Here is a 13,773-nt window from a genome sequence, read left to right on the forward strand (position 1 = left end):
CACTGGCAGAGAAGCGGGGTGTGATGTACTCGCGGAGGAGGGTGGAGGAGGAGAGGGGGTATCAGGAGGGTTGCGGGTGAAGAGGTGCAGGGGAAGGGGGAGGTGCGGGAGGAGAGGGCTGGGAGAGAGGTGCGGATGAAGGGAGAGTACAAGGGGAGGGGTGCGGCGAAGGAGCGATGGGGGGAGGTACAAGTGAAGGGGCTGCGAGCGGGATGGGAGGTGCAAGGGCTGAGAGGGGCAGGCGCTGACAGCTGCTTCCCCAGCCCCGTGCAGGCAGAGCCGAGAGGACGGACACTGACCCCCAGGTGCCCGAGTCGCGGGGGTCCCCCAGCAGGGCAGTATCCCCCGCTGCCCCGCTCGGAGCCGGGCTCTGCCTCTTCCCGCCCCAGGTGCTGTGGGGGCCCGGGGCAAGCAGCGCGGGCTGAGGTGAGGGAGGTGCGCAGCGGGCTGGCTCCGGGGGCAGGAGGAGGCAGCTCCCTGGCAGCTCGGGCTGCCCAGCCACTCGCCCCATCAGCGCGCGAGCCAGGATCCGTGCCCCCTGCCCAACCCTGGCGGTGCCCTGCACAGCCCACTCGGGCGGGGAAACGCCGCGCCGCCCTGGGGAGACTCAGAGCATCAGCGGTTGTGGCAGCAGGACCCCTCCCCCCTCCCTGCATCCCGGGCCCCGCTTCCCTCCCTCCCCGGCTCCTCACACACTCCGGGAGCCCCTCTCGCCGCCGCAGCCCGGGCTCGGCTCCAGGGGACGATGCTCTGGCTCTCCAGCGGCAGGGTTCTGGCCAGGGCCGGCGCTCGGCTTTTTGCTGCCCCAAGCAAAAAAAAAAAAAAGGGGGGGGGGCTGGAGTGCCGCCCCTTGGAAAGTGCTGCCCCAAGCACATGCTTGGAGTGCTGGTGCCTAGAGCCGGCCCTGTCCCCAGTGCATCTTGGCAGCATAAGGAGTTTGCTCCGTGGGTCTGTTTCTAACCCCGAGGGTTTATTCCCTGTCCAAGCACCGGGCACAGGGGTGAGCCCGGCCCCATGCTCTGCGGGAGCAGGCGAGGGTCATGTCTCATAACAGCCTCGCTGACGACCTCGGGCCACTGCCAAAGCCGGCAGCAGCCCCGGTGTAGCGCCAGGCCTGGAACGAGCATTTGTGTGTGCGAGGGGGGGTCTCAGCAGGTGGGGGCAGGGGAGAGCTCACCCTGGCAGGTGTTCTCAGTCGCGTTCGTGAAGTTGGCTTTCCTGGAGCTGAGCTCGTAGCCATCGATGCAGGTGCAGTAGTAACTCCCAGGCGCGTTGGCGCAGTTTGCGTTGCGTCCGCAGTCTGGCGCTCTCGACCCCAGACACTCGTTAATATCTGTAATGCAAGAGGGGACGCTCTGTACAGGCCTGGCAGGGAGACATTCCCCGTATCACCGCCCTCAGCTCCCTGTGCTGAGCCGGGTGACAGGACCCAGGCGACCGGGCCCCTGGCAGCTTAACAATCACAGGCCTGATTCTCAGCTACGCTCAGGCGGCACTAGGCTGCTCTGGCAGCGGAACGGCCACTCGAGAATCCCCCACTCTGCAAAAGGCGCCACCCCAGCTGGTGGGGAGCTGCTGTAGGGAACCTGCACCCGCCCTGCTCCCAGCCCCTGATGTAGGGGCCGAGGCCGGAGTGCCCAGCACTGCAGCTATTCCCTGCCCCCCAGGGCCCATGGGGGAGGATCGGGGGCGTGGCTGGGGCACACTGTGCTGTGGCTATTCTCTCCTCACCAGGGCCCATAGGGGGCAGAGCGCACTGTGCTATTTCCATGGCCCAGACACGAGGTCCCTTCCCAGCTCAGGGGGGCACTAGCAGCCCAGACGCTGCGTGTGGGGCCAGCGAGGGTCTCCTCCCCTCTCCCCAGCGCATCACTGCAGCACAAGGAGTTTGCTCTGTGGGTCTGTTTATTCCCCATCCAAGCGCCGGGCACAGGGGTGAGCCCGGCCCCATGTGCTCTAGGAGCAGGCGAGGGCAGGGCCAATCAGAGGGGGGGCCAGGAGGCCATTTGGCCTGGGCTGCAAGCTCAAAGGGGGCCTCAAATTTAGACAGTTTAAATTTTTTGGCATTTGATAAGTTTTGCAACTTGTTTTTATGCGCGTCCCTATCGGACCAAAATGTGACCCACGCGCTCAGCTTAGAGCTGCAAATTTAAGCAAATAAGAGATGTGATTTGGTAAAAGACATCAGTTTTTTGTTAACTGATACAGATTTTGTCACATTAAAGAGTTAAAAGTATTGTCAGTTTGCCTGCATCAGTGGCTTCAGGTGAACGCACCTTCAACGTGTTGAAGCAGGTAAAGAACGATCACCATTCAACTACGGGACAAGAGCATTTGAATGGGCTCGCCATGCTTAATGTCAACTGTGACATTGCACGAAAGTTAGACTTTCCCTCAATAATTATTACATTTGCCCAGAAAAAGGCTAGAAAAGCATTTGTTAAATAAAAAACTATTCAAATTATGTCTCACTCTTTTTTTGGTGCCTTATTTTGTTTTTATGTGTCGTCATTTTGTATGTTTATTATAGCGAGCGGCCTCAACAGCTGGAAGTGGCCTGCGCTTCTCTGGACCTCTGAGAGGGCCTGGGCGAGGGTCATGTCTCATCACAGCCTCGCTGACGGCCTCGGGCCACTGCCAAAGCCGGCAGCAGCCCCGGTGCGGCCCCTTGCTGGCAATGGGCACGTGTGGTGGGGGTCTCAGCAAGTGGGGGCCAGGGGAGAGCTCACCCTGGCAGGTGTTCTCACTCGCGTGCGTGAAGTTGGCTTTCCCAGAGCTGGACTCGTAGCCATCGATGCAGGTGCAGGAGTAATTCCCAGGCAAATTGGTGCAGTTTGCGTGGGGTCCGCAGTCTGCTGGGCTCAGGCCCTGACACTCGTCAATATCTGCAACACAAGAGGGGATGTTCTGTACAGTCCTGGCAGGGAGATGTTCCTGTATCACCCACCTGTACTGAGCTGGGTGATGGGACCCAGGCGACCGGGTCCCTGGGAGCTTAACAATCTCAGGCCTGATTCTCAGCTACGCTCAGGCCACACTAGGCTGCTCCGGCAGCAGAACGGCCACTCGAGAATATGGTGTATTGAAAACTGTGTTAGCATCACAAGCTTTCACTTTACATCTGCAAGGGGGTTTCCTGGACCTGCTTGCGGGCTCGGGTGAGAAGCATGTGATCTGGGGTTTTCAGCTGGGTGTCTGCCGAAGAGGCAGCCTAGAGCAAAGTGGGGTTAGTTGTGCCCATCTGCCTTCAGGAGCAGCCTGCTTTGTCTCTCTCTGTTTGGGGTCCTCGTGTGCTGGGGTTCTGGATTCTAAGAATAACCCTGTGTTGAGCTGCAGCCTGCCAGTGAGAGGATGTGATGTTTTGTTTCTAACTGTGTGTGTGTGCCGTGAACATAACAGAGGGAAGGAGACCTTCAGACCCCTGTGTGACGTTGTGCACTCTATATGGTTTTATAAAAATATGGTAATGAGTGAATATAATGTAACTGGAATATGCTTCATGCAAAAGGTCTCTTGTAAGGTATCATTACAAAGCTTATAATCTACTGAGTGTGATCATCCTATTTGTATAAATGTACCACTCTTGTATCTGGGACTAGAAATATGAAATATAACTCTGAGGGCCGATTGTAATTATGCAAAGTGTGGGCCATTAATGGTGGTTTGGAATCTTAATGGCTCCCATCAACCAGGACAATTGCCTGGGGCTCTGTTTGCAGACAGGCCTTCCTGTGAGTCAGGCTGGGCGGAATGAAGGCTTGGGGTCTTACAGTGACATGTGATCATGTCACATGAACTGGAATCCATCTTTAACCTGGTGCTTTTTCAGTGAGGGGGGTTGGAAACCCAGAGAGAGACAAAGGGTTCCCGCCTTATGCAAAAGATATATAAAGGGGTGGGACAGAACAAAGAGGGGAGAGCCATCATGAAGAATCCCCTAGCTACCACCTGAGCTGGAACAAGAGCTGTACCAGGGGAAAGGATTGTGCCCAGGCCTGGAAGGTGTCCAGTCTGAGGAAAAAACTTACTGAAGCATCTCTGAGGGTGAGATTAGCTGTATTCAGTTTGATTAGACATAGATTTGCGCATTTTATTTTATTTTGCTTGGTAACTTACTTTGTTCTGTCTGTTACTACTTGGAACCACTTAAATCCTACTTTCTGTATTTAATAAAATCACTTTTTACTTATTAATTAACTCAGAGTATGTATTAATACCTGGGGAAGCAAACAACTGTGCATATCTCTCTATCAGTGTTATAGAGGGCGAACAATTTATGAGTTTACCTTGTATAAGCTTTATACAGGGTAAAACGGATTTATTTGGGTTTAGACCCCATTGGGAGTTGGGCATCTGAGTGTTAAAGACAGGAACACTTCTGTTAGCTGCTTTCAGGTAAACCTGCAGCTTTCGGGCAAGTAATTCAGACCCTGGGTCTGTGTTGGAGCAGACAGGAGTGTCTGGCTCAGCAAGACAGGGTGCTGGGGTCCTGAACTGGCAGGGAAAGCAGGGCTAGAAGTAGTCTTGGCACATCAGATGGCAGCTCCCAAGGGGGGTTCTGTGATCCAACCAGTCACAGTGAACAGAATTACTCTGTCACAGAGAAGGAGTGCTATGCCATTGTGTGGGCCGTCAAACAACTAAGGCCTTACCTCTTTAATAGGAGGTTCAGAATTCTAACTGACCATTCACCTTTGGTCTGGCTTCACCGGACTAAGGGCACAAACTCCAAGCTGCTACGCTGGAGCCTGGTCCTACAGGAATTTGATATGGAGATTATGCATATTAAAGGAAAGCAGAACTGGGTAGCAGATGCCCTATCCAGAAAAGAGGAATTTTAGATGTACTGCCTCCGCCGTGGACAGTGTCCAAGTCTCTGGCAGTAAGTTCAGGAGGAGGGTGTGATGCTGTACCCCATAATGCTTTATGGGAATATGACATAACTGGAATATGTTTTGTGCTGCCTGTGCCATGTAACAGATCTCTGTAAAGGTTATGGTCTACTATATCTATTCATCCTATTTGTACACATATATCATTTTCTACTTGAGGTTAAGAATATTGGCTGTGTATTTGCTTGATTTCTAAGTACGCTTTGTGAGGCATTTGGTCAGTTTCCTGGTCTCTAATAGTTGGAGGTCGGCTTAAGCCAGGGGTCTCAAACTCAATTTATCTTAGAGCCAGCGCCAGTCCTCAAATCCTCCCAGCGGGCCAATGTCACTCATGCCGCCCAGAACCCACCCCCAAAAAACTCTGCCCCCCACCTGCCTAAGGCTCTGGGATGGAGTTTGGGTTGGGGAGGAGGTCTGGGATAGGGGATTGGGGTGCAGGCTCTGGGAGGGAGTTTGGGTGCAGAAGGGGTGAGAGGTTGGGCTCTGGGAGGGAGTTTGGGTGGGGGAGGGGATCTGGGGTGCAGGCTCTGGGATGCAGTTTGGGGGCTGGGGTGTGTGTGGGGAGGGGATGCAGGCTCTGAGAGGGAGTTTGGGGACTGGGTGTGTGTGTGTGGGGGGTGCAGCCTCAGGGAGGGAGTTTGGGGGCTGGGGGTGTGTGGGGAGAGGATGCAGGCTCTGGGAGGGAGTTTGGGGGTGGGAGGGATTGTGTGGGAAGGGGAAGGGGGTGCAGGCTCTGGGAGGGAGTTTGGGGGCAGGAGGGGTATGTGGGGTGGGGGTGCAGGCTCTGGGAGGGGGTCAGGGGTGCAGCGCTTACCTGGGGCTCCAAGTCAGGGTGGGCCGGGGGGCATCCATACACTTCTGCCCCCAGGCACCGCCCCCACAGCGTCCCATTGGTCGCAGGGGTGCTCAGGGCAGGGGCAGCGCGCGCAGGCACAGCCCTGCTCCGCCCCTGGACCGCAGGGAGGGGCCGGCAGCCACTGGAGCGAGCAGGCAGACGCCGCTCAGCTCTGCTGCGCTGCCGGAGCCCCTGAGGGGGGAGTGCCCGGGGGCAGCAGGTGGGGCCAAGGGAGAGACCAGGCCCCAAAACTGCTGGAGCCCCACGGGTCACATTGGGGAGGCTTGCGGGCCGCAGATGACCCGCGGGCCAGGAGTTCGAGACCCCTGGCTTAAGCCCTGAAGTGGGAGCTTTTCCCTCCCTCCCAGAATTATTGTTCATTAACTAGCACAGCTCCAGGCATTGTCGCTCCCCATAGAAACAGCCAGTCCCTCTTTAAAACTCGACACATTCACAGCCTCCAGGCCGCGGTAGCAGTGAGTCCCAGAGGCTACTGCTGCCCCGGGTGGAGGAGTATTTCCTTGTATCTGCTTTGAATTTGCCCCTTTTCAATTCAATTCAATCCACACACTGCCCCTTGCTCACTGGTCTTTCTAAAGCTCGTGAGTTTCTAAGCTAAGCTGATTTTTTTTTTTTAGTGCCTGGGATTGTCCTCACGAGCTCAGCCATGCACTTGAGACCCACTGGAGCCGAGTTAAGTGCGTAGCTGGGCAGGGCTGGAGCCAAGCATGTGCTTTGCTGACTCGGGGGGCTCAGGGAGCACAGACAGGGACCAGCACAAAGTGATTTAGCAGCTGGCAGCTTCCAGCGGCCCCCGGTGGAGACACCAGCATGTGGGTATCCCCTGCCAGGGGACTGGCATTGGTGCATGCGCCAGCTTCACCAGCGCAAAGGGGTCTTCAAATCCACTGGACTACGAGCCCAGAGAGACCTCTCGGTCTGTGCCCTGGACGAACTCCCTGCCCTGGGGGAGCGACGCGGAGCTGGTCAGCCCGTGTCCCCCCCGCTATGCCACTGGAAGCCAGGGTGTCTCAGGGAAGCCTGGGGCTGGGCTGGAAATGCCAGTCACAGCACATACCCCTCACAGCGCTGCTCTGGGGGAGCGACGTGGAGCTGGAGCAGAGAGAGCCTGGAGCAGGGGCCTGGTACAAGCCCCGAACCAAAGTCAGCAGAAGTGATGCTCTGAGCAAAGTCCGGCCCTGTGGGACACTGAGCCAGAAAGGGTTAAGCAACTTGCCGGCTAAATGACCCAAATTCTGCCTTTAAAGCCACACTAGAAAAGGAGCTGGGAGCTGTGTTTCTGGCTTCTGGGTGAGCAGCGCGGTACCGGAGCAGCTGGTTTGTTGCTGGCTTGGTGAATCTAAGTATTCGAATTAACCAGCAGTTTGCGGGATTGTCGGCCCCACTCTGCAGTTTGCCCTGATGGAGCAATCTCAGTGGGGCCCCCCCAGGCACCAGTCGCACCCTGACACAAAGCAGAGGGTTGTCTGCAAGTTCCCCGTCCGGTGCACGAACTCGGCCCCGGTATTGCCGGCATTGCTAAAACCCAGTGACTGTGTAACCACATCCCAGCATGAGATTCCCCTGCCTGGCGCACGATAAGATGGTTTGACAGGTGGGGAATGTTTTGTCTGAAGCATCAGGAGTAAAGTACAAAGCCACGGGGTGAATAAGGGAAGTTTTGTCTGAAGCAGCAGGAGAAAGGCACAAGGGGGGGTAACAAGCATGTTGTGAAACACACAAGCTGGGACGTCAGTTGTTTATCCCAGATGCTTTGTCTCAGTCTGTAACTCTCGGGGTCCATTGTCAGAGGCAGACGTGTGGCTGTGTCCCTGTGGCATCTATGGGCGCCAGCACTGGGCTTCATTGGCGATAAACCTGGCCGAGTGCCTTCGCCACTGATCCGACTCTGTGGGCTGTCTGGGCACTTCGATGGAGGTCTGCCGGGCCGGCGACCCGCCCACAGCCGGGACAGCACACGGAGCCGACAAACGCCAACCCCATATCCCCGCCCCAGACTGCTGGAACTCGGGATGCCTCAGGGAAGGGTAACTCCCAGCCACATTGATGCAGTGTGTGTTGGATTTGCAATCTGCTGGGTTCGGCTCCAGACACTCGTTAATATCTGCAATGCCAGTCACAGCACATGCCCCCTCACAGCGCTGCCCACGCAGGGAACTTGGGGGAGTGGGAGGGTCCCTCGAACTAGCAGCTGCGCCCCCTAGAGGCCAGAGGAGAGCATGGCTGCCTGCCCCCTGCGGAAGCTCAAGCCATAGGGGATGGGGGCGAATTCAAGAACATTTTTGCCCAATTCCCAGAGCCGTTCCCAGGGCCACTTCCCAGCTCAGCGGGGCACTAGCAGCCCAGACGCTGCGTGTGGGGCCAGCGAGGGTCCCCTCCCCTCTCCCCAGCGCATCTCTGCAGCACGAGGAGTTTGCTCCGTGGCTCTGTTTCTAACCCCGAGGGTTTATTCCCTGTCCAAGCGCCGGGCACAGGGGTGAGCCCGGCCCCATGCTCGGCAGGAGAAGGCAAGGGTCACGTCTCATTACAGCCTCGCTGACGGCCTCGGGCCACTGCCAAAGCCGGCAGCAGCCCCGGTGCAGCGCCAGGCCTGGAAGGAGCATTTGTGTGTGTGAGGGGGGGTCTCAGCAGATGGGGCCAGGGGAGAGCTCACCCTGGCAGGTGTTCTCACTCGCGTGCGTGAAGTTGGCTTTCCCAGAGTTGGGCTCGTAGCCATCGATGCAGGCGCAGTAGTAACTCCCAGCCACGTTGTTGCAGTTTGCGTTGCGTCCACAGTCTGGCTTGCTCGGCCCCAGACACTCGTTAATATCTGTAATGCAAGAGGGGACGCTCTGTACAGGCCTGGCAGGGAGACGTTCCCCATATCACCCCCCACCCCCCAACCCCACACACTGAGCTGGGTGACGGGACCCAGGCGACCGGGGCCCTGAGCGGTTAGTGATTAAGGCCCTGATCCTCAGTTACCCATTTCTGCTGCTGGAATGTCGGAAACAGCCCCCCGAGCCTCCTGTCACAGGTACGGGGGGTTCATCCCCACAAACACCCAGATCCCCCATGTGAGGGGAGGGGGGGAGACGTCCCCCTGGGGCTTCGGGCTCCCTGTGTGTTGGGGGGGATGACAAGCTGCCTCCCTCTGCCCCCTCCCTCCTTGGATCCTTGCGTGGCTGTGGAGGGGGAAGTATAGTCAGGGCTGCCCCATTCTGCTCCCGTGGGGCCCCTCTGCCCCTGGACACCCAGGGGCTGATTAGGGCCCAGGCTGGGATTCAGACGGGTCAGTGTGATGGGCCCCCCCACCCTGTGCCCAATTCACAGAGCCCAAGACTCCTGGCTCCTGCTGCAGCCGCTCCTGCTGCTCACTCTGGTGGCCCCAGTTTGAGCCCCAGGAGGGCGGGGCTCACCCGTGCTGCTGCCCCCCCTCATTCCCCAGCCGGGCTGAGCCCCCCCAACAGGCCCTGCAGTCAGTGGAGTTGGCTGCTCCGGCCCTTAATGCCCTGCTCTGTCCCCGCCCCCCCAGGACAACGTGGGAGCCCCGTTACCGTCACAGAACTCCGTTGGGTCGGTGAAGAAGACGGGGTGATTCTCTTTTGGCCCATATCCATCCAGGCAGGTGCAGTGGGTGTTGTTCACACACTTGGCGTTTGCTGGGCATAGCACATGGCTGTTGCAGTCCTCAGTGGTACCTGCAGGGGCGGGAACAGCTGGGCAGGGTCAGCCAGTGCAGAGCGGCTCCCCCCCCCCCACACACAGTGGGATCGACTCCTTTCACACGCCCCATTCACTGATTCTCGTCCCCGGGCGCCTGGCAAACAGCTCCGACGCCATCCACCGCCTGGCAACAAGCTGCCCTCGGCTGCACAGGGGCCTTGGCTCCCCGGGGAGCCCCCCGGCACAGACAGGCAGAGCCGCCGGAGCCGGGCGTCGGTGCAAGTGAAATGCTTTTGATCTCACCCAATTTTTCTCCTTTTTGTTGCTGTCGTCGTTACTCTCGTTAGCGTCAATTTCAAACCCAAACCTCGCTTCCAACCGGAAAACAGGAATTGTTCGTTTTGAAAATTATTTCATCTCCCCCCCGCCCCCCCACCATTTTTTCCCGAGTAAAACCAAACATTCCTCTGAACCGAATCGGAATTTTCTGGCAAAAAATGGTTCCTTGGGAAATTCCTGCCCGGCTCTGCTCTGGATTGACTGAGAGCGGAATCGGGCGTGAGGCTAGTTTGGATCCTGAGCTGCCTCCCATGACCCAGACTGTGACCTGCCTACGGGGGGCTCCTGGATCCTTTAGCTGCCGGGTGTTTGGGGCTCCGCTGGGATCCGTCCCTCTGGCCAGCGTGAGGGGAAGGATCCCAGCGCAGCTTAGCCGGCTGCAGGGTTGGGACGGGAGCAGACAGAGCAGGTGGGAGCACCACTGGGGGATTCGCAGCAGAGCTGGGCTCGGGGTGCAGAGTCCAGATCCCAAACACCCCCCAGCTGGGCATGTGGGTCCCAGGTTTCAGTTCAGCCTGATTTTTTTTGGGGGGGGGGGGGGGGCACCTACAAATGCCACTTCTAACGTCTGAGCCATCAGGGGTTTGGTTCGGCCTGGTCAATAACACGGCCCTTGGCTACAAAGGGGATCTGCCCCTCACTCCAGCCCCCAGTGTAGAGCCCTGGGCCCCAGTGTCTATTCTCTGCTGGCCACAGGGCTGGGAAGGGTAGGGGAGGGCTACACAGGGGCCTTCTCCTCTCCCCTGCACACACCCACCATGCTCTATAAACCCACCCCAAGACACCCACGCCCAGGGGCTGCTCCCGGCTCGCCAGACCCCTGACTCTGCTCTCCTCCCACAAGGGAAAGGGACCGGAGGGGGCGGAGGCCGGAGACCCCGGGCAGCCGGGAGCGCTGGGGAAGGTTAGCCAGGAGGAGTCAGCCTTACCTTGCATGCCATGATTCTGGGCCACGGTGCCCCACAGGCACAGGGTGATGCAGAGCCCTGGAAGGCAGAGACAGGGTAAGGCACCATGGGCAGATGGTAACCGCCACTCAGCTGCACCCACCCCCAGCCGCCCCCGTCCTGCCAATCCTGGGCCAATGGCCAGTCAGTGCCCTGCCAATGGTGGAATTAAAAATGCAGAAACCTGGTGCTCTGGGAAATCAGCCCCAGCTGGGATCCCTGGTAATATTTTTAACTGATTCCAGTTGGGAACTGGACTTTTGGCCAGAGCAAATGGGCCTTTTATTGTGTGTATTAGCAACAAAGACCAGGAGCCCACGTTGTCAGGGCCGCTTTTATACTTAGGGCGCCCCTAGGCACAGGGGCTCGGGGGTCTCCCTGCTCTCCAGCTTGGAGCTCTGGGGGCCCTGCCACCTGGAGGCGGCCAGAAGCTGCATGGTACCCCTGCTGCCTGGAAGCTCTTAACCGCCATGGGCGCCAGGAGACACCCACCACTTTTAGGTGCCCTGCTACCCAGCACCCCTCCGCCCACTGCCCAGAGCTGCCCCATGATCTCCCCCAGAGACCCACTCTCCCAAGCCCTGCCCCCGGCCCCCAGGAGGTGACGCTGTCTGCTGGGTGGAGGGAGGAGTGCTCCAGCAGCAGGGCTGTGTGGGGCTTTCTCCCCCTCAGCCGGCCCTGCCCCCTGCTGGGACCTGAGAGCAGCAAAATATGAATTTTTAGATGCCCATAGAATGCCGGCGTCCCTAGGCATGTGCCTCCGGTGCCTCATCAGAAATCCGGCCCTGCCCATTGTGCCAGGTGCTGCCCAGAGGTGACTGAGATCAGGGCCACGTCACGCATGGTGCTGCACAGACACACAGTGAGCCAGTCTGTGACCCAAAGGCTCATGGCAATAGGCAAAGGGAGGAGCATTCTCTCCACTTTACAGATGGGGAAACTGAGGCACAGTGAGGGGTAATGACTTACCCAAGGTCACCCAGTGCGTCCATGCAATGGACAAACCCACTTGGAAAGGGGAAGCACCGAGGGGGGGATGGGGCGAAAAGACAACACAGGCTGCTTTTGATCTGCTTTTCACTCAGGTATCGGCCCAGATCCGCCCCCTCCTGCTGGTGTTTATTTGTAGCCTGTTGCTCTGAGTCATTAACCACACGCGGGTGCGAAGAACCAGATGATAAAGGACCCGGGGCCGAGTGCCCGAGGTGATGTGCAAAGGGGAAGCACAGCGGGCTGTGGAACCCCATTGTTCTTTCCCAGGAAGGGAGCTCCGGTCGATCTCCCCCGGGGAGACTCCATGGAGGACGAGGGAGCTGGGGAGGTGACGGCATCACAGTTCCCCGGGGAGTGAAGGCCGAGCCATTAATTCAGAGAGTCTAAGGCCAGGAAGGGAGCAGGCTGATCTGCCTCTCGCACTGCACGAGCCAGAGAATGACCCAGGGATTCCTGCATCCAGCCCGTAGCTGGGGATGGAGCTAGCGCAGAGCTTGAGAGAGGACAGCCCGTCTGTTCGACTCCACGTGCCGCGTCCCAGGGCAGTCGGTCCTGAGGGTGACCTCCCCTCCCCGTTCAAACATGAGCCTTAGTCCTGCCCTGAGAGGGGACGTGTTGGCTATTCGGGCTCTTTAGAACAGGGGCAGCAGCAGGGCCTGTTCCCAGGCAGCCCCAGCCTTGCTGGGACACACCCCACCCCACCCGGGGCGAAGGGCTTTGGCCCCTTGGAGGCCTTTCTTCTGAGATGGTCCATTGGTGCGGGGGCAGAGCTAAGAATAGAACCCAGGAGTCCTGATGCCTACCCCTGCTCTAACCACTAGACCCTACTCCCCTCCCCTCCAAGCTGGGGATAGAACCCAGGAGTCCTGGGCCCCAGTCCCCGCTCTAACTTCTAGACCCCACTCCCCTCATCCCAGAGCTGGGACGGAACCCAGGAGTCCTGATGCCCAGCTTGGAAGCAGGGCCAAACTCATTTCATACGATGCCTGCCAGCCATTTTTAGTCTCCAGCACCGTGGGCTAGACTGGAGCACAAGGGACCTGATCCCCAAGGCCAGTCCACCCCCCCAACATCTTCCCCCGCCCCCATCGAACCTTTGTGTCCACAGAGCGGCACTGCACAGCCTCAGCCACTAGGGGGCGCCACAGCCCCACACCAAGGCCCCAGCCCCAGCGTCCATGCTGGGCTGGGACAGCTCCCTCAATTGTCCCCCAGAGGCCCCATAGTGCCTTAGCAGGATAATTACCCACACGCCAAGCACACACACCGCACATGCTAGTGTTCACATGCACACACACTCCGGCATGCACACAAACGTGCAGATGTGTCCTCACATTTGTGAACAAGTACAGATGTACATACCGGTGCACCCACACCCCACACGGGCACACACGTGTGCCACACACTCATGCACGGGCACAGAGGTACAGACACGTACGTTCACACATACCGGCAGCCTGCTGCAGCATCAGATGCAGGGACAAGGAGCCCCCAGGACCCTCCCTGCTGCTCAAACACCAGCCAGGCCGGAATGGAGGGAGAATCCTTCAAACCCTCCCGCCGGCGAAGAGCTGCCGTGACTCTGCCCAGAGAGACGTGATCATGGGGCCCTGCCCCCTCTCCCCCCACAGGGACATGGCCAGAATTTCCTATGCAGCCCCCCCACCACCGCCACCAGCCCCAGTGCAACCCTCCCTCCCCGAGTATCCCACAGCCAGAGCTCCCACCCCGCTCCCCACAGCGCCCCCTGCTGGGTCAGCCCAGGACTGCAATAATAACACTCCAGCACTTTAACCAGGGCTTGCTGGAGTCCCGTGTAGCCGGCAGGAGCCGGGGTATTGCGCCACCCCCAGGCTGCCCCCTCAGACGGCAACAGCCGGGCAGTGACCACTACCAGTGAGCGCCGTCCCCTCCCACTGCGCCGGGAAGCCGTGAATCATGGAACAACCTCGTCCAAGAGCTGACGCAGGCACTCGAGAGACCCGAACTCCCCCGCCCCCTGGATTTCCACCTGACCCCTCTCAACCCCTGCATCCAACCTGCCCCCCTTGACCCCAGATTCCCACCTGAACCCCCAAACTGGCCCCCCTGCTCTCTGGGT

At 58.8% G+C, this 13,773-nt stretch overlaps 1 protein-coding gene across 1 annotated transcript in view; it reads right to left on the reverse strand.

The window, feature by feature from the left end:
• The window catches only part of ADGRE5 (adhesion G protein-coupled receptor E5), a 28,740-nt gene extending 17,589 nt beyond the window's left edge, over positions 1 to 11,151 (reverse strand). Inside the window, exons 1-5 of the mRNA XM_065419642.1 lie at positions 11,094 to 11,151; positions 10,662 to 10,718; positions 9,285 to 9,428; positions 8,402 to 8,557; positions 2,730 to 2,885 (exon numbers count right to left, since the gene is read on the reverse strand). Coding sequence (XP_065275714.1) covers positions 2,730 to 2,885; positions 8,402 to 8,557; positions 9,285 to 9,428; positions 10,662 to 10,718; positions 11,094 to 11,151 — 571 coding nt within the window. The remainder of the gene's footprint in view (positions 1 to 2,729; positions 2,886 to 8,401; positions 8,558 to 9,284; positions 9,429 to 10,661; positions 10,719 to 11,093) is intronic.
• Between the last annotated feature and the right edge of the window lie 2,622 nt (positions 11,152 to 13,773).

The sequence above is a fragment of the Emys orbicularis genome, chromosome 19 (assembly GCF_028017835.1).
Source record: "Emys orbicularis isolate rEmyOrb1 chromosome 19, rEmyOrb1.hap1, whole genome shotgun sequence".
Classification (NCBI taxonomy): Eukaryota; Metazoa; Chordata; order Testudines; family Emydidae; genus Emys; species Emys orbicularis.